The sequence below is a fragment of the Lepidochelys olivacea genome (assembly GCF_965140295.1).
Source record: "Lepidochelys olivacea isolate rLepOli2 genome assembly, chromosome: 9".
Classification (NCBI taxonomy): domain Eukaryota; kingdom Metazoa; phylum Chordata; order Testudines; family Cheloniidae; genus Lepidochelys; species Lepidochelys olivacea.
The window spans coordinates 8,486,831-8,508,374 of NC_140419.1; the positions used below are offsets into that span (position 1 = coordinate 8,486,831).

The 21,544-nt window shown below is 58.5% G+C and overlaps 1 protein-coding gene across 1 annotated transcript; it reads left to right on the top strand.

Moving 5' to 3' along the window:
• Positions 1-228: 228 nt before the first annotated feature.
• On the top strand, positions 229-18,267 carry LOC311526143 (major facilitator superfamily domain-containing protein 8-like). Its single transcript, XM_084638889.1, has 12 exons — positions 229-947; positions 9,266-9,451; positions 10,296-10,358; positions 10,490-10,609; positions 11,200-11,279; positions 11,399-11,693; positions 12,994-13,067; positions 13,652-13,735; positions 14,756-14,885; positions 15,468-15,590; positions 17,449-17,579; positions 17,685-18,267. The coding sequence occupies exons 1-12, from the start codon at positions 872-874 to the stop codon at positions 17,769-17,771; spliced, it is 1,449 nt and encodes a 482-aa protein (XP_084495015.1). The 5' UTR covers positions 229-871; the 3' UTR covers positions 17,772-18,267.
• Positions 18,268-21,544: the final 3,277 nt, after the last annotated feature.

The following is a 21,544-nucleotide window of genomic DNA, read 5'->3' on the forward strand; positions in this document are numbered from 1 at the left end:
GGGCGTTAGGTGCCCCCCCCCGTACAACCCCCGGGGGAAGGGGGGGACCGCCTGGCCGCAGGGGTGGGAGCCTCACCCCATGCCGGGGGCGGGGGCAGCGGGACTATTGTGATAACACCGGCGGGGGCGGGGGGGGTCCCCTGATCTCTCACGCCCAGGGGTGTGTCTAGACTGGCGGGGGGGGGCACCCTTTAAACTCCCGGCTGCACGCGGCTACTGTTTCAAAACGCCCCGCGGTTCCCGCCCAGGTGCGGGGGGGGGGGGGGGTTCGCTGAGCTCTCGCCCCCTGCCCGCCGGCTCCAGGTCCCGGAGGGCCCGCCAAGGCCCGCGGCTGTGTCCGGCCAGAAAGCCTCCCCCCACCCCCTTGTTTGAGCCCCTGCCGGGGCGGGGGCGGGGGCCCGGCTTGCAGCGGAGCAGACAGTGCCTGGGCTTGGCATCAACCAATTGCAATTAAATCTTGAAACCGCTCCTCCGCCCCGCTGTCCCTGAGACCCCCCCCCCGTCCCCGTCCCCGCCCTGCGCGGAGGGGGCCCCCACTGAGCTGCTTCTCCTTCAGAGGCGCCTGCGGCCGGGAGCGGGGCCCTGCCCACCCACACCTGGGAGCGCTGGGAGAGGAGGAGCCGGCGCTTTGCCCTGGTCGCTGTCGGCTGCGGGCTCGCTCGGCTCCGCCCCGGGGCTCGCTGGATCCTGGTGGGGGGCTGGGGCCCCCAGCGACGTGCACCTAGGAAGGGCTGGCGAGAGGCCAGGGCTGCCCGGCCAGGCAGCGGGGCTGCGCGATGGCCCCTGGCAGCGGAGACGCCGCAGCCGGGCGCTGAGTCCTGCAGGGAACCGTCACCTGCGCCCCGCGGGGAGGAAAGCGGCAGCCGGGTCGATGGAGTATCAGAGGAAGAAGAAACTGACCAACTTCACCATTGGCCTCCTCTTCCTCTCGGGAGGGATCGAGTACGGTGAGCGCTGCGGGCAGGGGGCGATGCCCTGCCAGCCTGGGCCGGCCACGGAGTGTCAGAGCCATAACCGGGAGGGTGACTCCGGACACCTCCACTCCCCCATGGGCCCTGCTGGGGGGCACCCACGTCCTGCTGCGTCCATGAATGACAAACCCGCTGGTTTAGGTCCTATAGGCGGAAGCTCTGTCCCTGAGGGTGGGTTTGTGAGTCTGCTCCTCTCTGGTCCCATTGCTTTGTGGATGTTAATGGACCTGGGTCAGTCTCTCTCACCATGTCACAGATGGGGAAACTGAGGCACCGAGGGGGTGGTTAAATGACTTGCCTGAAGTCAGGCGGCAAGTTGGCAGCAGAGCTGGGCTCTGCTTCTGGCCTGCATTCTGGACCCTTTATGCTGCAGCGGGGGGCCCCCCAGTCAGGTGTTCCCTTGGCCCAGTGGGGTTCTGTGGATAGGGCTGGCACAATGGGCCCAGCTCTTGTTGCAGGGGTACGACTTCCCCACTCTGCACTCCAGCTATTCTAGACGGTCACAAGTTGGGTTAATAGATGTTAAAGCCGGAAGGGGCCATAGTGCATAATGCAGGTCATTGGATTTCACTCAGTTAGAGCAGGCCCCGAGCTGAGCCTGGAATTGGGGAGGTGGAAAGGTGGCTCAGAATCAGGGCCCAGCAATTGTCAGGCTAGGATAGCATGAGAGGAAGGAAAAGGCCTGCTTGCGTCTCTGAATGGGGGAGTGGAGTGGAGGGGTGGGGTAGGGGGAGAGGTGAAGGCTATGGGGACTGTCATCGTTCTACTAGAGAACAGAGCAGATTGCCTTTGGAATCAGGCTGGTGTCCCCCACCACCTCGAGACCCCCTTGCGCATCTGCATCTGCTGTGTGACCCTGCAGTGGGTCTGGTCCTGTCTCTTGCCAGGACACCGGAAGAGCCTGTGCCCTGCCTCTGGCATGCAATCCTGTGCTGTCTTGTTTTTCTGGCTGTGTCGAGCAGTACCTTGTGAAACCCCAGGACTAGAGACTGTTTTAATGGCAACGCCTTAGGCCAGGTGCTTGTGCCCCTCCGCCCCTCATAAGCTGGTGGGATAGCAAAGGGATTGGTAATTTGCAATAGCTGTTTACAAGGAGACATCAGCATCTTAGATCAATTGTGGGGAGTCTCCTGTGACTCTACTGGCCTTTATTGGGGCTGGAGCAATGGTGGACGAGAGCCATGGAGGGGTTTTGGGAGCCTGGCAGGCCCTGCAGTGGGGCTGGCTCGGTATGTGGGTCTGTTCCTATATGGATTTTTAGATGCATTGTTCTTTTCTTACTGGGACTTTTTCCCCTTGGTGAGACGTGCCCCAGTGCTCCCCAAAGTGCTGGGAATTGCTAGGCTTGGAGTGGGTCTCGCAGGCCCCACAGCTCTTCCACACGGCTTGGTGGTGTGAGGGGATGGGAGGGCCCCTGCTGAAGCAGAGCTGGTCTCCTAGTTTCCTTTGTTAATATTTAACAAGCTGCAGTCTGAGTCTGTAACTCATCCTTCAGGGTCAGCTGAAGGGTGGGACTGGAGGAGGCACTGCTGCTGGGTGCCAGCCTTCGGCACCCCTAGCTGACTTACATCTGCCAACAGTCTGTCAAGTGTGATGAGAATTCTGTGCCCACCAGGGGGCACTGAAGGAATGGGGCAGGGGAACTGGTTATAGGTGGGCTCACAGCTACTCCCTTCTTTCAGAAGAGGGTGATACTAAACTCATGCTTTGTAGGTATTTTTTCATGCTTTGTGTGTATATAAAAAGATCTTCTACACTTTCCACAGTATGCATCCGATGAAGTGAGCTGTAGCTCACGAAAGCTTATGCTCAAATAAATTGGTTAGTCTCTAAGGTGCCACAAGTATTCCTTTTCTTTTTGCGAATACAGACGAACACTGTACTGTTACTCTGAAACCTGTCAGATTGCAAGTGCTATCACTCCTCCTGCTTCAGGGGATAAACCGATCCCCATGCCAAATCAGAAGCATCTCCCACTCCTTCCATGAGCTGATACTATATAATTAGAGCCCTGGGGTGGCCACTGTTGCAGGGAGGCTGCCAGACTAGATGAGCCATTGGTCTGTCGTGATGATGAAAGCTGCTGGACTAGAGGAGCCCGTGCTCTTCTCTGGTGGCCGGTGAATTACATTAATTACTTGGCCAGCAGGTTTCCTGGATATCCTCATGCTTGAAGCTGGGCTGCATAATTCAAGGACCTGAGTCACTGGCATCCCGAGCAGTGTCTGTAATTAAGTGTTTGTGTTGGAACATTAGCCACTGTGCATATCCCCGGCTTTTCCCAAGGGTCAGTCCTAGGACTAATCCTATTCAATGTACTCATAAATGATCTGGAGAAAGGGGTAAACAGGGAGGTGGCAAAGTTTGCAGATGATACTAAACTGCTCAAGATAGTTAAGACCAAAGCAGAACTTCAAAAAGATCTCATAAAACTAAGTGATTGGGCAACAAAATGGCAAATGAAATGTAATGTGGATAAATGTAAAGTAGTGCACATTGGAAAAAATAACCCAACTATACATACAATATGATGGGGGCTAATTTAGCTACAACTAATCAGGAGAAAGATCTTGGAGTCATCGTGGATAGTTCTCTGAAGACGTCCATGCAGTGTGCGGCGGCAGTCAAAAAAGCAAACAGGATGTTAGGAATCATTAAAAAAGGGATAGAGAATAAGACGGAGAATATCTTATTGCTCTTATATAAATCCATGGTACGCCCACATCTTAAATACTGCGAACAGATGTGGTCCCCTTATCTCAAAAAAGATATACTGGCATTGGAAAAGGTTCAGAAAAGGGTAACTAAAATGATTAGGGGTTTGGAACGGGTCCCATATGAGGAGAGATTAAAGAAGCTAGGACTTTTCAGCTTGGAAAAGAGGAGGCTAAGGGGAGATATGATAGAGGTCTATAAAATCATGAAGGGTGTGGAGAAAGTGAATAAGGAAAAGTTATTTACTTGCTCCCATAATAAAATAACCAGGGGCCACCAAATGAAATTAATGGATAGCAGGTTTAAAACAAATAAAAGGAAGTTCTTCTTCACACAGCACACAGTCAACCTGTGGAACTCCTTGCCTGAGGAGGTTGGGAAGGCTAGGACTATAACAGAGTTTAAAAGAGAACTGGATAAATTCATGGAGGTTAAGTCCATTAATGGCTACTAGCCAGGATGGGTAAGAAATGGTGTCCCTAGCCTCTGTTTGTCAGAGGGTGGAGATGGATGGCAGGAGAGAGATCACTTGCTCATTACCTGTTAGGTTCACTCCCTCTGGGGCACCTGGCATTGGCCACTGTTGGCAGACAGGATACCGGGCTGGATGGACCTTTGGTCTGACCCAGTATGGCCGTTCTTATGTTCTTGGGCACACAGCATCTGACCTGTCCCATGGAGGGGTCTCGACTGGCACTGGCAGCCAGCACTCTGCATTCCCTGATGCAGCACAGAGAGCTTCCCCCTTTCCTTGTGCCCCTCAGCTTAGCAGGATGAGCAATCACCAGGCCTTCCCGTGGTTGGGTGCTGAGATCTACAGCCAGGATCAAGGAGACAGCCCCTGCTCTGAAGAGCTCGCAGTCTATGTAGCCAAGACAGACAGAGGGGGCAAGGAGAGGGGGGCTGGGGAAAGGAGCATTTGTCCAAGGTCAGTGGCAGAGCCAAGGCTAGAACCTAGGTCTCAGGCTCCCTGTGTGCCCTGGGCCACGCTGCTTCTCTTCAGGGTATGGCTGCAGGTGCCCCAGGTCATCCTGGCCCCAGCTGAGCTCTGGATCCACAAATGTCACTCGGACACACAGAGTTCTGCAGTCCGTGTAGGACGTCATGAAAGGGACGAGCTGAAACTGTCCTGCCTGAAGGGTCCTTCCTGTCCATCCCCCGCTCCTGTTCGAATCCACAGGTCTCTTCCCCCTCTCCCCCCACACTTGTCCTTTGTAAGTATTTAGTCTCCTCTTTTGTCAGCTTCCAGCAGGAACTGGGGCTCTTGTCGTCCAGACCACCCGCTTCCTGATTTGTGGCTCGCTAGAGGCAAGGTATTTGCAGGTCATGCCCTCAGTCTTTCCTTGCCATCCCATCCAGAGCTACCTTAACACCCTTATCCGCCTGGCTCTCTGTCGCCCGTCCACAGAGGGGCACAAGACCTCGCCCTGGTGATACAAGTCTCATCCCTGTGCACAGAACTGGCACTCCAGGTGAACACTGCCGACCAGGGGAGGGAAGAGGGGCCTGTCCCCACAGCAGCCACTTTGTTTCCAGCCCCCTTGTTAGTGACGTTCCATCCATGCCCCTGCATGGGGAATTTGACACTTATTGCTGAGTACATCTCTTCTGCCTTTGAGAGACCCCAGTCCTCTAGCACCTGCAGATTCATCCAGATCCCTGGTCTCTTCCCTTATTCCACAAATAACCAAGTATGGGTTTCCCAGCTGGAGGCCACCTCCATGGGCAAGGTGCTGCCCTGCTGTTGGGATGGCCATTGTGCTTCTGGCTCGCCATAGAGCACAGCGTATGGGAAGAGGAAGGGAGAACTGAGCCTGCAAGGAGCTAATTTGCTGTTCCCCTTGGCCAAGCCAACATGCCTCCATTTCTGGTGATAACCGAGTGATGGTGCTGGCTGGGGTTCACCATCCACGTGGGAACGTGACCTGAGATGATGGCACTGAACACACCATGTGCTCAAGAGCTGGTTAGTGCCTGGAACTTTAGCAAGAAGGAAAAGGCCCCAGGTACATAGAGATGATATGCAACCCAGTTGCAGATGGGGAAAATACACGAGTTAAACAATTCCCCATTCTCAAAGCTCTCCCTGAACCTAGCTTTCCTCTCCAGCTGCTCACTACTCCCCTTCATCTGTGCCGGTTACAGCCATCTCCTCGACTGCTCTGAGCTCCGCACTGGATTCAACCCGCCTGCTGCCCTCCTGAAACCATCTCACCCATGGCTGCCAATGACCTCACCAGACCTCGGGGCCTCTACTCGGACCTCCTTGGCCTCTGCTGCTGCTAACACTGGGGTCACGCAGGCCTTGTCCTGGGCCTGCTCCACTTCTCCCTTCACAGCCTCTCTGGGGCTCTGCTCAGGCTTGCCCTGACCACCTAGGCCAGGGGCAGGCAAACTTTTTGGCCTGAGGGCCACATCGGGTTTCCAAAATTGTATGGAGGGCCGGTTAGGGAAGGCTGTCTCCCCCCAGACAGCCAGGCGTGGCCCGGCCCCGTCTCCTATCTGACCCCCCTGCTTCTCGTCCCCTGACGGCTCCCCCCGGACTCCTACCCCATCCACCATTCCCTGCTCCCTGTCCCCTGACACTCCTGGACCCCCTACCCCTGACTGCCCCCTGCTGCCCCATCCAAACCCCCCCCCCCATTTCTGACTGTCTCTCTACCCCCCCGGGACCCCTGATACATCCAACCCCTCTGTTCCCTGCCCTCTGACCACTCCAACCCCTATCCACACCCCCGAACTCCCCTGCCCTCTATCCAACCCTCCCTGCCCCTTGCCCCCTTACCGCGCCGCCTAGAGCACTGGGTCAGGCCGTGGCTCTGCAACTGCACTGCCCGGCTGCCCCGAGCGTTGCGCCGGTGGCATGGTGCGCTGAGGCAGCAGGGGAGGGGCCGGGAGCTCAGGGGCCGGGCGGAAGGGTCCCGTGGGCCACGGTTTGCCCACCTCTGATCTAGGCAGATGACTCGTGGCGCTCCCTGTCCCCTCCATAAACCTCACCTCTCAGCCCCTCGCTCCAGCGTATCCTGCTGGTTCATTGCCACTCTAACCCCAAGCGGAGCTCCTTGCTGTCCCGTCCCCCATTCTGGCGCAGTTCGCCGCAGCGCCCTTGTCCCTGTCGCTCAGGGTTTGTCTGCACTGGTGCTGCACCATCAGAGGTAGCGTGGATGCGTCTCCTGCTGAATGTGCAGCTCTAGTGTAGACATAGTATAAATGGGGGTGGGCGGTGTTCATATCTGACTCCTCCCTCTCCTGGCTAGCGTGTCCCAATCCTGCTTCTCTTCCTTCATAACCCAAGGTCTCTTATTTCCTTTTCCCCGGCAAAACTCTCTGCTCTGGGGCCTTCCTTTTCTCCTCCTCCTTGCCCTTCTCATGGGGGAGTCCAGACCTGGAGCAATGACTGAGCAAGACTCCCTGGCTGGCGGGGGTGGGAGATTGAATCCCACCAAAGGGCAGCAGCAGGGCGGGTGCTCTCAGTATGTGGGATACTACAAGCATCGGCTCCCGAAGGGAAGCTGTCCCTGAGGTCTCAAAGGGTAGCAGAAGAACCTTGAGGCTGGTTCTCCATGCCTGGGGCAGGCGGTGGAAATCATTAACTAGGGAGGGAAGGAGAGAGCGGGGAGATGCTGGCGAGGGGCAGGGGGAGCAGTGCTGTGGCTCTCTGGTGGAGGCTGCAGGGCAGTGGGCAGTGCCCATAAGCGAAGCAAGGGATGTCTTCTCATTGGCCATCCTACTGTGACTGCCCAGTGAGGGCTAACAGTGAGACCTGCTTCCTGGCCATGTCCTGGGCGGGGCCGGTGTGACGAAGTGGGACTGTTCTTAATGTTTCCTCTGAATAGTGTGGGGGTGCCTCAGTTTCCCCTAGGCAGTTCTTAAGTATCTAGGGGGTGGGGTAAGGGTGTATGATCATTGCAGAGCCCTAGAGGGCAGGTGTGTGCAGGGGTCTGGACACAGAATGGCCGACACCCTGTTTCCTGGCAACTGATGGCCGGGGCCCTTCCCCCCCTGCAAGGTGAGAGCTAAAAGGGTTGGAGAACAAAGGAATCCGGTGACCTCCTGGCCCAGGAAAGGAACAAAGCCCAGGGGAGGAGGGGCTGGAGGGAGTTTCAGTTTGGGGCTGGCTGGGGACATGGAGTGAAGGGCAGACATGGTTGTCTGGCTCACTGCCCCCCAAAATGGACCCAGCTGAGGGGTCCCGTTCTCTGCACCTACAAGCTCTGTGTTAGACCATGTTCCTGCCATTTAATAAACCTCTGTTTTGCTGGCTGAGAGTCACGTCTGACTGCGGAGTTGCGGGGCATGACCCTCTGTCTTCCCCAGGACCCCGCCTGAGCGGACTCGCTATGGGAAGCGCACAGAGGGGCAGAGGATGCTGAATGCTCCGAGGTCAGACCCAGGAAGGTGGAAGCCGTGTGAGCTGTGTGTCATGCAGACAGGCTGCTCACAGAAAGGCGACTGCCCCAGAATCCTGACTGGCTTCATGGGGAGCAGTTCCAGAGCATCACCCAGGGACTCCATGACAGCCGGTTCTAGGTTTTTTGCCACCCCAAGTTCCAAGAGCGCAACTGCCCTAGCTTGCTTTGCTGATGCCTAGAGCCGGTCCTGGTCCTGGGGTATGGAGGGCATTGGGCAGCCTGGCTCTGGTGGCCTGGTGTTTCTCATTCTGGCAGCACTCAGACACTGTGGTGCGTTATAGCTGCCTACAGAGGCCAACGGGTAGAGACGCCCGACGTGGTAGAAGCTGTGGCAGGCAGGTAGCTATGGGAAAGGGTCCCAGGCTTCTTGCCACAGATACAGCAACTAAACTCTGCTTAAAGAAGGTGATGGTGGGAGGCATGTGAGGACTTCAGTTCTGGCCCCTGTTGAGCTTCATGGAGTTTCTCTGTCTCCCTCCTGCAACAGCCGTTAAGTGCGATGTAAGATGGCAGTGACTGGGTGAGGTGCACGGCCCACTCGCCCTGCTGAGGGGCTCGGCTGCTGCATAAACACCTCGCAGTAAGGTCTCATAGGAGCTCTAGGGTAGCGGGTGAGGGCCCCTGACCGAGGGAAGGAGGCTCTGGCAGGCTGAGACAGGAACAGGCTGAGTTGTGCCCTCTTAGCAAGGAGGGCAGGGGGCCGAGGGCATGGGGTGCTGCTGGGGTCCACGTGACTCTGAGGAGCTGCTGCAGCCTCCAGCACCTTCCATCCCAAGGGAGGGTGAAATGCCCGGCAGCCACTGGGGAGCTCCCAGGGCCCAAAGGGGACGGTTTGAGTCCTTGGGTGGTTGGCATCTCCCCCTTCCTGAGCAATGCGTCGGTACTGGTGATCCGGCTGGATAGCCAGCAGTTGCCATGGGCGGGGGTCAGAGGCCCAGCTGGCAGGCCTAGGGGACCCAGAGACCTCTGCCCTCTTTGTCCAAGGCCAGCCAGGGGTGGTCTCATGCTGCACCAAGGCTGTCTCACGAGGTGGGCTGTACGTTTGCCCCAGGGAGGCAGGAACATGGATTTAGGGGAAGGCCGAGCACCCATTTGAGGTGGCCTGGCAGGACCTATTCTAGCGCTGTGGCGTGGGGCTCCTGACTGTCTGTCTCTGCTCCCCATTAGCGGTGATTCTGCCCACGATCTGGGCCTACTTGCAGACGCTCCATGCTGAGCCGTACTTCCTGGGCCTGGGCATCTCTGCCTTCAGCCTCACCGGCCTGCTTGCGGGGCCCCTCTTCGGGCACTGGTCTGATCGGAGCCAGCGCACCAAAGCCATCATCCTCTTTGCCAACGTGTTTGAGATAATGGGTGAGTGAGCAAGTGAAGGCCGGCTGGGCTGCTTCACTGGTGGGAGCAGTCCAGAGTGAGCCTGGGTCCTGGCCCCCAGGGAGGGCGGGGTGAGAGGGCAGGATTAGCCCCACTTATCACAAGGGTGTAAACATGCAACACCAAACTCTAAATGCAGGTACCTGAGGCCCTGATTTACAGAGATCCTGAGCACCTGCTTCTACTCCTAGGAAACCTGCAGAGCCAGCCCAGCTGCAGCAGGGAGCTGGGTTCTAGTCTGGCTTGGGCATCAGATGAATTCATTGTTAACCAAGGTCCGGTTGCAGGACCCAATCTTGCCCTCAGTTACGAGGGGCAGCTGGGGGATCCCTGTGGGGCAGAATTCAGCCTGCAGAACCTCTGGTGCTGGTGCTGACCCATCAGCTGGACAGAGCTCAGCTCTGAGCGTGCCGCGCTGGTCACCAGCTAAGTACCCGTTTACGTCAGCCCACGTGCTCTACTGCATGGGGGCTTGGTGTTGCAGGACAAGGAGCATGGGGCCTGTGATGCCATTGTAACACAGGGACTCTTTTCAGAGCAGGATCGCAGATAACCCTCCTGCCTGCAACACTAGGGTGCAGAAGCCAGGAGTTCTGAAGGACTCGATCCCTGCTCCAGCCCCATGGGATGAGACCCTCACAGGTGTACGTGGGGTTGATTATAGCCAACAGGGGACAGCAGTGCCTGCCCGTCCTTCCTCCATGAGGCTTGCCTCTTGGCTAGTCCAGCTGGCTCCAGGGATGCACTCGCACCCCTTTCCTGGCTGGCTGTTACTTTGCATGTTCCTCCCTGCGTTACCTGTTCCTTTTTGTCCCCCCAATTGCAGGGAATTTCATGTACTTTATGGGCATCTCCAAGTGGCTCCTCCTGGGCAGCCGGCTGGTGGCAGGTAAGAGCTGCTGGTGGGGATGCTGTAGGCCACGTGGATCTAGGCTGAGGGTCTCCAGATCCAGGGGCTTGTGCCGGGGGCTTTCAGAGCATGCCCCGTCTCTTGCCCCTGACTGTCCTTGTTTCTGGCAGGTGTTGGGACGGGAGCGGGTGCCTCCATCTTTGGCTATCTCACCCGCTCCACCACCTCACAGGAGCGCGCCAAGGTGTTTGCTGCAGTGATGGCATGCCGGCAGGTTGGGCTGCTGATTGGTAAGGTACCCCAGGACTACCCCCCCCATGCCCTCTCCGCAGCAGGCCTGAGCATGGGGGGAGTGGTGGGCCTGAGCCGTGAACTGGGGCTCTGTGGTCCACACACAGTCCATGTTCAGGAGGCGCCTGCCCCATGCACCAGGCTCTTGCCTCAGTGTCGCTCTCTTTGCTGTGGAGAGGGGCCACTGAAGAGAGCTGGCTCAGCTCTGACTGCCCTGTGCCCCTGAAAGCAAGCTGTGGTAACTGTCGGGGGACGCCGTGTAGTGGCTGGTGTTTCTCAGGTTGGGAAGGGTATGGGGCCAGGGCATGGCAGTGCGGTGCCAGACCACGGTGGCATTGCCTGTCAGGGGTGGGGGGTATGTGACAAAGGATCTCCAGAGAGGCTGTTGCCAGAGGCAGTGGGGGTGGCTATCAGAGCCTGGCGAGGGTGGGAGAGACCCACCATCTCCTTCACGGTGCCCATTCTTTGCCCCTCTTGCTGCAGAGGGAGGTGGCTGGTGGCAGTGAGGGGCATGCCAGTCCCACCCTCCTCACTCTCTGTGTTTTCCTCCCGGTGCCCAAGTGTGACCCCGCCATCTCTTTGTGCTCAGGACCCGCCTGTAACCTCTTCCTGCGGCTCTGTAACTTCCGGCTGGGGCCCTTTGAGGTCAACAAATTCACCTCCCCGGGGGTGAGTATTCCCAGGGCGGCGCTCGCAGCCAGGGAGAGCTTGCCGCGTGAGTCGGCCCCGAGTTCCCTGGGTGGGGGAGCTGTGGCTCCGGGCACTCAGGTGTCTGTCTCCCTGTGCAGCTCTTCATGTGCCTGCTCTGGATCCTGCTCCAGTTTGTCGTTGCGGTGATGTACTACGACCTGCAGCCCGTGCCCCACCTGCCGCTGGCAGCGCAGCAGGACGAGGAGCGGGAGCCCTTGGTGCAGCACGGCGCTGGCCAGGACGAGCCTGCTGAGCACCGGGGCTATGGCGGCACTGGCCAGAGGACGCCCCCCGAGGGAGACGAGTCCCGCTACGTGCCCAACGGGCACCTGGCTGAGGAGGAGGGCAGAGTAAAGGAGAAGAGCCCGTTTCAGAACTTCAGCGCCATGCGAGGTGAGTGCCCCCAGCCTGGCATGCCCCCATTTTGATCAGTACTGTGCTGGGCAGTATGTGGCGGGGATTTGTCACGGGCTTCAGTCGAACCAGGATCCTACCCCTGCCGCAAGTCTGGCAGAGCTGGAGTTGAACCCACACCGCTGACATCCCAGTCCAGCGCCTTTGCCACAAGGCCAGCGGTATGTCCGCAATCAGGGTGTCAGAGCTTGTAGGGGAAAGGTGAGCCACACGCTCCACAGACCCCGCACAGCGGCTGCTCTGAGTGGTGCTGACGAACTCTCTGTGCCCCGTTGCACCAGCCTGGCAGCTGCATAAGCCCCCAAGGATCGTGACACTGTGGGGCTGTCGCTGGTGGGTCTCCTGCTGCTCTGGACAGCTATGTGGGAACTGAAAGCGAGCTGTTTGGGTGCTGATTGGCGAGAGGGCCTGTGGGCACCATGGGGCCTTCCTGCTTGCCCCTAGAACCCCAGAGCAAGCAGATGGGTCAGCACCCAAGTGTCCCAGACTGGACAGCCTGGACCCAGTGTCCCGCGGGCACACTGATGGGCAGGGCGCAGACCTGGGCACAGAGCGGGGAGTGCAGGCCCAGCTGTAGGAGACCCTGATGGTCCCTTCCCTTCCCTAGGCACTGCGCCTTTGCTCCTCCCCCAGGGCTGTTATCCCTGGATTGCAATAGGGGAAACTGAGTCCCAGAGAGGGGAAGGAACTAGCCCAAGGTCAGCCAGCAAGCCGTGGTGTGAGCCGGCAGGACGAAGCTATGGAAGGGTTTGCATGAGAGGGAGTTGGTGGGACTCTCCAGCTGGGGGTCCAGGAAGGCTGGGCTCTGGGGGCCGGTGGACTGTGGAGGAGGGCAGCGCCCCCTCTTTCTCACAGCCATGTAAATTGGGAACCAATGAGTGGAGGAACTGGCATGCAGGAGAGTGTGGGTCTGCTGCAGATGGAGTTCAGGGCCAGAAGAGGATCAGACTCTCCCTTGCCCAGCGAGTCTGGTTACAATAGCATCGTGCTTCCTGCCCTGAGCCATGTTGAGGGGGCCTGCGCTCTGGCTGGCATAGGAGTGTGCAGGGGCCTAGTTTGAACATCCAAACCCTGGTGCTACTGAGGTTCCCCAGCATCCCCCTCATTCCAGAACTTTGCTTATGCCACCCCACAGCCTTCCCTGTCGCCTGATTAGCCCACTGACCTGTTCCATTGGGCAGTGTCTCTCCCGCCTCCGCCCCTGGTGGGAGACAGGGAGGGCTGGCCCCTCTCCTCGCCAGCACCACAGCCCCGTGACATCCGCATGGTGTCGTTGCAGAGTACCTGCGGGAGGAAGTGGTGGTTCTGCTCACTGCCCAGTTCATCACCCTGTTCAACCAAACGGCCCTGGAGGTGAGTGGCTGGGGGCTTGATGGGCAGGTCGCTCTGTTCCACTCCCACTGAGGGTGGGAGGAGGCGGGTTTCTTCTCCATGTCGGTGGTGGGGGATCCAGCTCCTCTCACAACCAGACTGGGTCCAGGGAGCGTCTCCTGTCCAGCCCTTCCCAGGTTCTGGATATGTGTTTCGGGGTGGGGGAAACAGGGGATCTCCTCTCCCCTCCATGTGGTGCTCTGGCCTCTCCCAGACCCCTGGTGGGGTTCACCTTTCACCTGCACCTGGTGCCCAGAGGGCGGGCATCTCTCCCTGGGCCAAGGTCTCCTTGTGGAGAAGGGCAAGGGGAAGCCCAGAATTGGGTGAACGTTGGGCATGACCCAGGGTTACCTCCATCTCAGGGAAGACAAGCGGGAGCAGAGACCCAACGTCCTAGTCAGGAGAGCCCTCCCACCAGGGATACCTTCTGGGCAGAGCAGGGGAGGGGGCACCTCATGGGCGAGGATCTGTACCTCCCCATCCCATGCAAAGGGGGCTCCTCACAGCCGTGAGTGTAGGGTGGGCAGACATGTGACTGCTTTCTCTGCCTGTCTGTATGTCTCTAGACCATGGTGACTCCCATCACCCAGCGCTACCTGAGCTTCGGGGAGCTTGAGAACAGCATCATGTACTTCCTGTGCGGCATCGAGGTAGGTGAGACCCCAGCCCTGGGGTCTGTAATGGCAGGTGTCCTGGCAGACATGGCGTGGGGCAGGTGACTGGCTCCCATCCCACGGTGCATGTGTACACGCATGATCCGGACCCTGCCGAGAGCGCTCGCAACCTATGAATGTCTGACCCTCTTTCTCACCTCTTGCCCCGGCCTTCCTGGTGACCTGCCCGCCCCCCCTCTCGTCCCCTCCCCCTCTTTGGGATCCTTCAGCTAATTGCTTTTTGTTCTCCACCCCATGCTTCAGATGTATGTACAGCCAGACTGAGGAGGGGTGGAGGGAGGTCTAGGCCTAGAGCCACATTTGGTGCCCCCACTGCCCTCATCACTAAGCCAAGCCCTCCTCTGAGTCATCCCTCCAGCCCCGACCTCCTCTGTCCAGCCCAGGCAGCGAGGGAGGCTAGTCATGCTGGGGTCCCATCCAGCCAGGCCTCTCCTGCGGCCCTGTTGCAGCCCCTCTGGGAGCATTGGTGCAGCTAGTCTCATGCTCCTCCACTCGCATGGATGGGGCTGAAATGCCTGTGCCCTGTCTACACTGGCACGCTCACTGTTCCCATGGTGCTGGCCTGCAGGGGCGGGGTGCCCAAAGAATGCCAGTGTAGACGCACCCAGACAGAACTCGTGTGGCACGTCTCCTCTGCCCTTGCTCCGGCAGTGTGCGGAGTGGGGCATTCTTGCCAGCGGTCTCTGCAGCTAGGGCAGGGTGGGCTGCAGGCTGGAGAGACCTTGTGCCCTGCTGGCAGAGAGCCTGTGGCCTGGCCTTGCCAACCTGCCCCGGTCTGCATGGTGCAGGCCATTTCCTGGAGCCTGACTGTGCTGGCTGGCACCTGTGCCCGAGCATGGCCTGCCTGCTAGCCAGGGGATGGGCGAGCGGTGGTGCTGAGGCCGTGAGGGGGAGGGCAGTCTGCAGAGCCCTGGCGAGCCGTGACTCTGACGGTCTTTGCACCCAGCCCGAGGTCCAGGGATTGTCTAATAACTCAGCTTCCCCCCTTCCCCCAAGGTGATCTGCGGCTTCTTCCTGGTTCGTTGCCTCAGCAGCCGCCTCCCCGACCGCGTGGTCCTGGTGCTCGGGCTGGTCATCTGCAACGTGGCTTGTGTCTGGTGCCTGCTCTTCCTGGCACGGCCCCAAGGTAACCATCCTGCCAGGATCTCTGGTTCCTCTCTTCCTGGGCCCTTCTCCTCACTCCCACCTGAGGGGAATCGCTTGGCAGGGGGTTGGGTTCGCTGGCGAGGGATGGATGGGGGACAGGAGCCTGGCATGGCTCTGGAGTGCTCCCCTGAGCTGTGGGGCACCTTGCTGGCTCAGGCTGGCCCAGCAGTGCCCTGAGGTGGCCCAGCAGGGGCTGTGTGGTGGAGAGGAGACCCCCTTGCCCAATGAGCGGTGGCGATGCTCAGCTGCTGTAGGTGGCATGGTGGCTGTGACGGGCCCAGCGCCTTGCTGGCGCTATGGTTCCCCAGCCCCTCTGTCTGCTCGGTGCAGTCAGGGAAAGGAGCAGGGGGTGCTCTCCTGGGTGCCCAGCATCATGAAAGTCTGGTCCTCTGCTGATTAGGAAAGCTAGCAACCGAGCATGGAGCATACTGGGGGCGGGCGGAGCATGCCAGGGGCTTGCCCATCGAACAAGCATAGGCCCTGATTTGAATCTGCCAGTCTCTGGGGCTCTTTGCACGCCGGGCCCATCCACCCCCCTGCCATGTCTGCATTGCTGCCACAGGAAGCTTTCCCATCCTGCTGTCTGAGCTGGTGGTCGGCGTGTTCCTGCAGGTGCTGGGGCTGCCCTTCGTGGCTGTCTCCCAGGTCTCGCTCTTCTCCAAGGTCACAGCAGAGAGAACACAAGGTGAGCCTCGGGGCAGGGTCGGTGCCCGGGCTGGGGCATGGTGCCCACTTCCTCCCCTCCCCTTCAGAGCACAGTCTGCTCTGGGACTAGCTGAGCCATGCCCAAAATGCAGGTGCCTGCCTGCCCCTTCTCACTCCAAGCCCAGATACCACAATGAAGGGCACCCTTGAGATGGGTGTCATAAAACACCCATGGGACCTCTGTGCGGTCGGCCTCTCCCACCCCTCCCACCTTGTGCCTTGTAGGGACACCAGGGCAGCAGCTTGGGACAGCTGGGATCTTGGATGGTGCTGTTAAGAGCATGGAACCGTTCGCTTCACCCGCACAAGCTGGGCCTGACTCCTCCCTGGCCCTGGCTGAGATGAGTTCCCCCGGGGCTGAGTCTGGCCCGTCTGTCAGGATCTTGGTGTCAGAGCAGGTAGCTCTGTCCCAGGAGGAGGCTGTTAACCCATGGCACGGGGCCCGCTTTCCAAGGCGGGTTTCCATTTCACATGGCTGTGTTGGGTTTCTGATCAAACGCTGATTCCCCGGGTCCAATTTCTATCCCACTTTAGCCTGGCCCCTTCCAGCCGCTGAGTCCTGTATCCGCTCCGTGTTGGCAGAACTGGCTTGGTTCCTCTCAGCTCTGACTGGCTTGCCAGGGTGATCTGAGCCACTCTTGCACCCGATGAATGGGGACACCCTTCTCCTCGGCAGGCCTCCCTGAATCACTCCTTGAGATCAAAGCTTGGTGGGATCCTTTGTGAGGCCCCGCTGCTGTCTGCCACCTAAATGCTGAATGAATTTCTAGGGGTGTATTGAAGATCTGGCATGGCACAGGTGGGTAGGCAAAGCCTAGCATGGAGAAAGAGCAGCCAGGGAACCCAGCATGGGTCTGCCAATTGCTGTGACCAGGGGCCACCGACCTTCCTGGCCTTGCAGAAATGTCCAGCTGGAAAGGACCTCGAGAGGTCATCGAGTTCAAGCCTCCAGTGCTGAGGCAGGGCCAAATATACCTAGACCATCGGTTAAAACATGATGGGGACCCCACAACCTCTTTTGTTAGCCTGGGCCACAGCTTAACTACCCTTTGAGTCAGAAACAGATACATGATCCCTTTCCTGATATCTAACCTAAATCTCCCTTGCTGCCGATCACCTGCATTACTACTTGTCCGACCTCCAGTGGACATGGGGAACAGTTGGTCTTTGTCCTCCTTGTACCAGCCCTGAACATATTTGAAATCTGTTATCAAGTTCCCGCTTTTCTCTAGAGTAAACGTGCCCAGTTCTATAACCTTCCCTCATCGGTCATGTTCTCTCAACCGTTTCTCTCTGGCCTCTCCCCACCCTGGATTGGACCCCAAACCGAGGCCTCCGACTCCCAGGGCTGTCTGAGAACGCTGATCTTTGATGGAGTATTTTCATACTGATCCAGCGGGACGGGGAGGCAAGGACGCTGCACTGCAGAGACCACGGCTCTGTTTGTCGAGCCAGCGCAGAAGTGTGTGTGGGCCCCACATCCCATAAGACTTTCTTTTAGGGGGCGGGGGGCTGCTTCTCTTTCTCTCGCCTATCTCCCATTCTGTCTTTCTCTGCAGTCGTGCACCAGTCCCGTGCTCCTTTGGTTGTGGGGGGATACGGCCCAGCACCCAGGCAGTCTCACTGGCTCCCAGATGGCCATTGTCTGTTTCTGTAGCACCATGTTAGCGCTCAAGCTTCCCCGCCAAGAGAAAGGCAAGGTCCCCACCTGCCGGGAGGCTGCCTGCCTCTGGTCACACCCCAGGCAGGCCAGTACCTGCGGTGGCTTAGCGCCCCCTGGTGTCAGGAGCTGGGGACAGCAGGCAGCGTTAACCCTTTCTGTTCTTCCCATGCTGTAGGGTTCAGCCAGGGCCTGCGGCGGTCAGTGGGGGGAGTCGCCACCATTCTGGGGCCCCTGTGGGCTGGAGGCCTGACCGAAAACCTCTACATCATGCTGGGGGTGATGATGGGCCTGCTGAGCCTGCTGATGGTGAGCACCCCGGGGACGGCCGCCTGCCCCTCCTCACCCTGCCTCTGGGGGATCCAGGACTCTAGCCCCACGGGCCGCATGCTGATGGCTCTTCTGCTCCTGTAGGTCATGGTCGGGCTCTCATACTCTTACCTGGTGGAGCCGCCCCGGGGCTACGTGCCAGGACCGTCCCAGGAGGAGCGGCGCTCGTGACCTCCCACCCCTCTGCCGCACTCCCAGAGGCATTGCACGGTTCAAAGCCACCAAGGTGAGAGCGTCAGAGCCCCTGGGCTCGGGGTGCCTCCTCTGCCCCGGTGGCCAAACCGTCCTGGGTCAAGTGCACCAACCCGCCTGAAAGAGCCAGGGTGAGGCCAGCAGCTCCTGCTGGAGGGACAGTGCAGTCCTGCTGCTTGGCGCTGGGGGGTGCTCTGAGCTGTTTTACTGCTGGGGAATCTGCACAGGATGTTTTATGAGGGAGACATTTTACTGAGAGCGGTTTGACCCTCAGAGGTCTGCAGAGCCACGGCAAGGTACCAGGGAACCCGCAGAAGAGCATTCGACCCTCCCAGCCTGGGCTCTCGTCAGTTTGTCCAGTAGGAAACAAACACCTTACCAGGGTTTCACACGTAATGTAAAAAATCTCTTGGTGGCAAAAATATGGGGGGAAACAAAGGAAATTCCCCAATAAAACGTCAGTGTGATGGTTTGAGGAGCTGGTTCTTTTTAATAGACACCTTCATGCACTGTAGACATACTTGCCCCAAACACCCTTAACTCTGCCCTCCACCATCCATCTTGTGCCTCTGTCCCTGAGATACCTATCCTCTATACCTTCTCCGCACTTCCACTGGGACCTCTGTAGTTAACTTGCAAACCACCCAGCCACGAGCCCCAGCCGCTACTCCAGCTCACCTTCCCTTTCCAAGCCCCTTCGCATCCTGTAAACACACTGGTGCCTATATCCACCATTGCTGAAGGAGCTCAGATAAGGAGCGGCTAGCTAAAACCTGCCCGCTCCTTAAAAACCAGCTGCGGTTACAGAGGGCTGGAGGGCAGCATAGAGAAACACTATATTTAGAAAAGGCTCTAGGGGTGGTCTGCAGAATTACGGCCCCTGGGAACATGGTTGCAACAATAATTTAAAGGTAGAATAATAAACCACCTGGAAGATCATGATGTGAGAGGGTGTAGCCAGCACCGATCCTGAAGAAGAAAAGGGTGGCTCACTAATCCATTAGAATTCATTGTGTCTGTCGGTAAAACAGTGCCTAAAGGCGAACTGGCTAATGTGATATATTTAGATTTCCAAAAGGCCTTTGATGAGGCCTCTCCCACGAGGCTATGATAAAAGCGAAGCCTCATAAGGTGCGTGACCAGGTGCTGTCGTGGATCAAAAACAGGCAAAGCGACAGAGTTCAAAGAACAGGAATAAACAGAATTTTCATCATGGTAGGAGGGCCCAGATCCTCAAAGGCACTTAGGCTTCCCTTGAAACCAGTGGAAGTTAGGAGCCTAAATATGTGTGAGAATCTAGGTCGAGGTGTACGGTGGGGTGCTGTACCAGGGCAGTGTTGGTTGATCTATTCATTAACTGTCAGGAGAGGGGTGGGTTGGGAGGTGGCAAAACTTGCAGCGGCCAGACGTTGAGTTAGGTTAGTCCCGTCCAGAGGGGGCTGTGCAGAACTTCAGAGAGCCCTCCCCAGCCTGATGAAAGGGCCACCTGAGGGAATGAATGATCAATACGAAGTACTGTGCTGGAGGCGGGAAACTGAACTACCCAGCCACCCCACCGGGTTCTCACTTAACTGCATCGACTCAGGTAAAGGTCCCGAGCATCGCTGTGGACCGCTCAAGGGAGAGCGCTGCTCGATGTGTAGCCATAGTGAAAAAAGCAAACCAGGTGCGAGGCTGCATAAGGAACGGGCTAGTGAATAACCTGAGAATATTGTGTTCTATAGATTATAGAACTTCATGGCTTCATCTGGCTCCTAGCTGCAGTGCTGGTCACCCCATCCCAGAAAGGAGAGAGAGAGGCGTGGGGGAGGAGAATGAGAAAATGGGGATTGTTACCTTTGAAAAGAGAGAAAAGGAGCCCTGATGAAAGTCTATAAAGTGACTAGATTAGACTGTGGAATGCCCTGCCCCAGGAAGTTGGTGAGACCCAGCATTTAGCAAGATTCAAAGAGGGATTGGATGCTCCCAAGGACCCCAAGAATCTGGTTATCCTAAATGATGCTAACAGAGAGTATTAGAGGGCTGGATGGGTGGTAATAGCTGGGCATCGGGGATTAATTCAGTTGCTGTGTGTGGGGCAGGTTATCCCATATCTGCTACTGCAGCGGTCTTCCACCTATCTCTGAAGCAGCTGATGTAGACAGGATGCTGGACCTTGGCTCTGCTGCAGCCTGGCAATTCCTGTGTTTGCCTTTACCGTCCATATACAGACCACACTCTCCCTCCCTATGAGCTGGGAGAGACCATCTTACCTTCTGCACGCTGCTCCCCTGCGAGACTGGACTACGTCCCTAGTAAATGCTCCCCTGGGCCCTGTCCTGTGCTGGGAGATGGGCCTGGTCCAGCCTTATGTGTCTGCCTCATGCTGGGAGGCATTCCGCAGGGCCCCCACAGCTCGCTCAGGATCTCCTGGGTGTGTGGGAGGGCAGCGCCCCCCTGACACTCTCCCCACTTCTCTCCCATTCAGATATGGCACTGGCTGGCACCGAGGGCTCGTGCATCACAGCCTGTCACCATCTGGCTGCCCCCCTTCTGGGCAGGCCCATGGGGAGTGGGACCTGAGCTCAGGGCCTTGCAAAGGACAGCGGGACTGTCAGTGGATGAGCCCACATCCCTGTCCTTCTGGACTGGCACTCCTTCCACATCCTTCCTTCCTTCCCCTCCTGGACCAGCACACCCCACCACCCTGGGCTGGCCCTTGCCCTGTCCCTCCCTCCAAGGACTGGCCTTCCTGTGCTGCTGGCCACCTGACCCCAGACAGACCAGCCTTCCTTTTCCACCCGTATGCCAAGCTACGCCCCAGCTGACTGCTGTCTCTCTGGACAGAGCGGCAAGGGGATAGGTGAAGTCCTGGGAGGTGGAGGGGGGTGGGAGATGCTCCTGGCCTGCTGGGGGTGCAGGATGCTGGCTCTCTCCTAGACAGAGTAATGTTGCTACCACCTTGCTGTTGGCAGGCCACAGGGGGCTGAGTTGTGGGCCTGGCATGGGGGTGGGTCTTTGTGGCTGGGTGTTCCTCAGTGGAGGCTTGGCTGAGACTGCACCCTGGGGAAGGCGGAGGGCCTCCAGCCCAGGTGGAAGAGCCTGGCCCATGGCATCAAAGGGAAAACAAGGGCAATAAAGCTGCTCGCTTCTGCCCCCACCCCTGCTCTTCCCTCAGGCTCAGGGCAAGGGCAACCCGGCCCCCCTCACTCCGTGCCCGCCGGGATGAAGGCCCTGCTGCGGGCGGGGGCTGGGCAGGGCTCTCCCTGTCTCCGTAATGTGTGTGTGGAAGAAAGACTAACCCCAGGCGAGGGGAAGAGGCTGATGTGCGGATTCATCCTGCCAGGCAGGGGGCCCAGGGCACTGCTGCACTGGGGGAGAGTCTGGGAGACCTGTGCCATCCCAGGGGCCCGGCACAGGCACTGCCTGGCTGGACCAGAGTGGGCCATCTGCAGCACTAACAATACCCGCCCGCCCCCCCCACACACACACACCGACTCCTCTCGTGTTCTCTGCCAGCGGTCTGGCTGGAAGGGGCCAAGCCCCACCAGCTGGCAGGGAGCTCGGAAGTGGGACTGATGCCGCGCCTGCTGCAGTACCGCCTGCCACCACAGGGGGCTCCCCTCTCTGGAAGCTGCAGTACCTGGCTGCCACTTGGGTTGCCAACCCTCCAGGATCGGCCTGGACCCGCCAGGAAGTAAAGATTGTCATATGGTTACATCTCCAGGACTAGGTCCAACCAACATTGGCAACCCTAGCTGCCACTAGGGGAC

Bases quoted from the DNA above. Each gene is read 5' to 3' on its own strand.
- LOC311526143 (XM_084638889.1), top strand. From the start codon at position 872: ATGGAGTATCAGAGGAAGAAGAAACTGACCAACTTCACCATTGGCCTC. The intron at 10,359-10,489 runs GTAAGAGCTGCT...TGTTTCTGGCAG, and splicing joins GGGCAGCCGGCTGGTGGCAG to GTGTTGGGACGGGAGCGGGT. The intron at 15,591-17,448 runs GTGAGCCTCGGG...CCCATGCTGTAG, and splicing joins CACAGCAGAGAGAACACAAG to GGTTCAGCCAGGGCCTGCGG.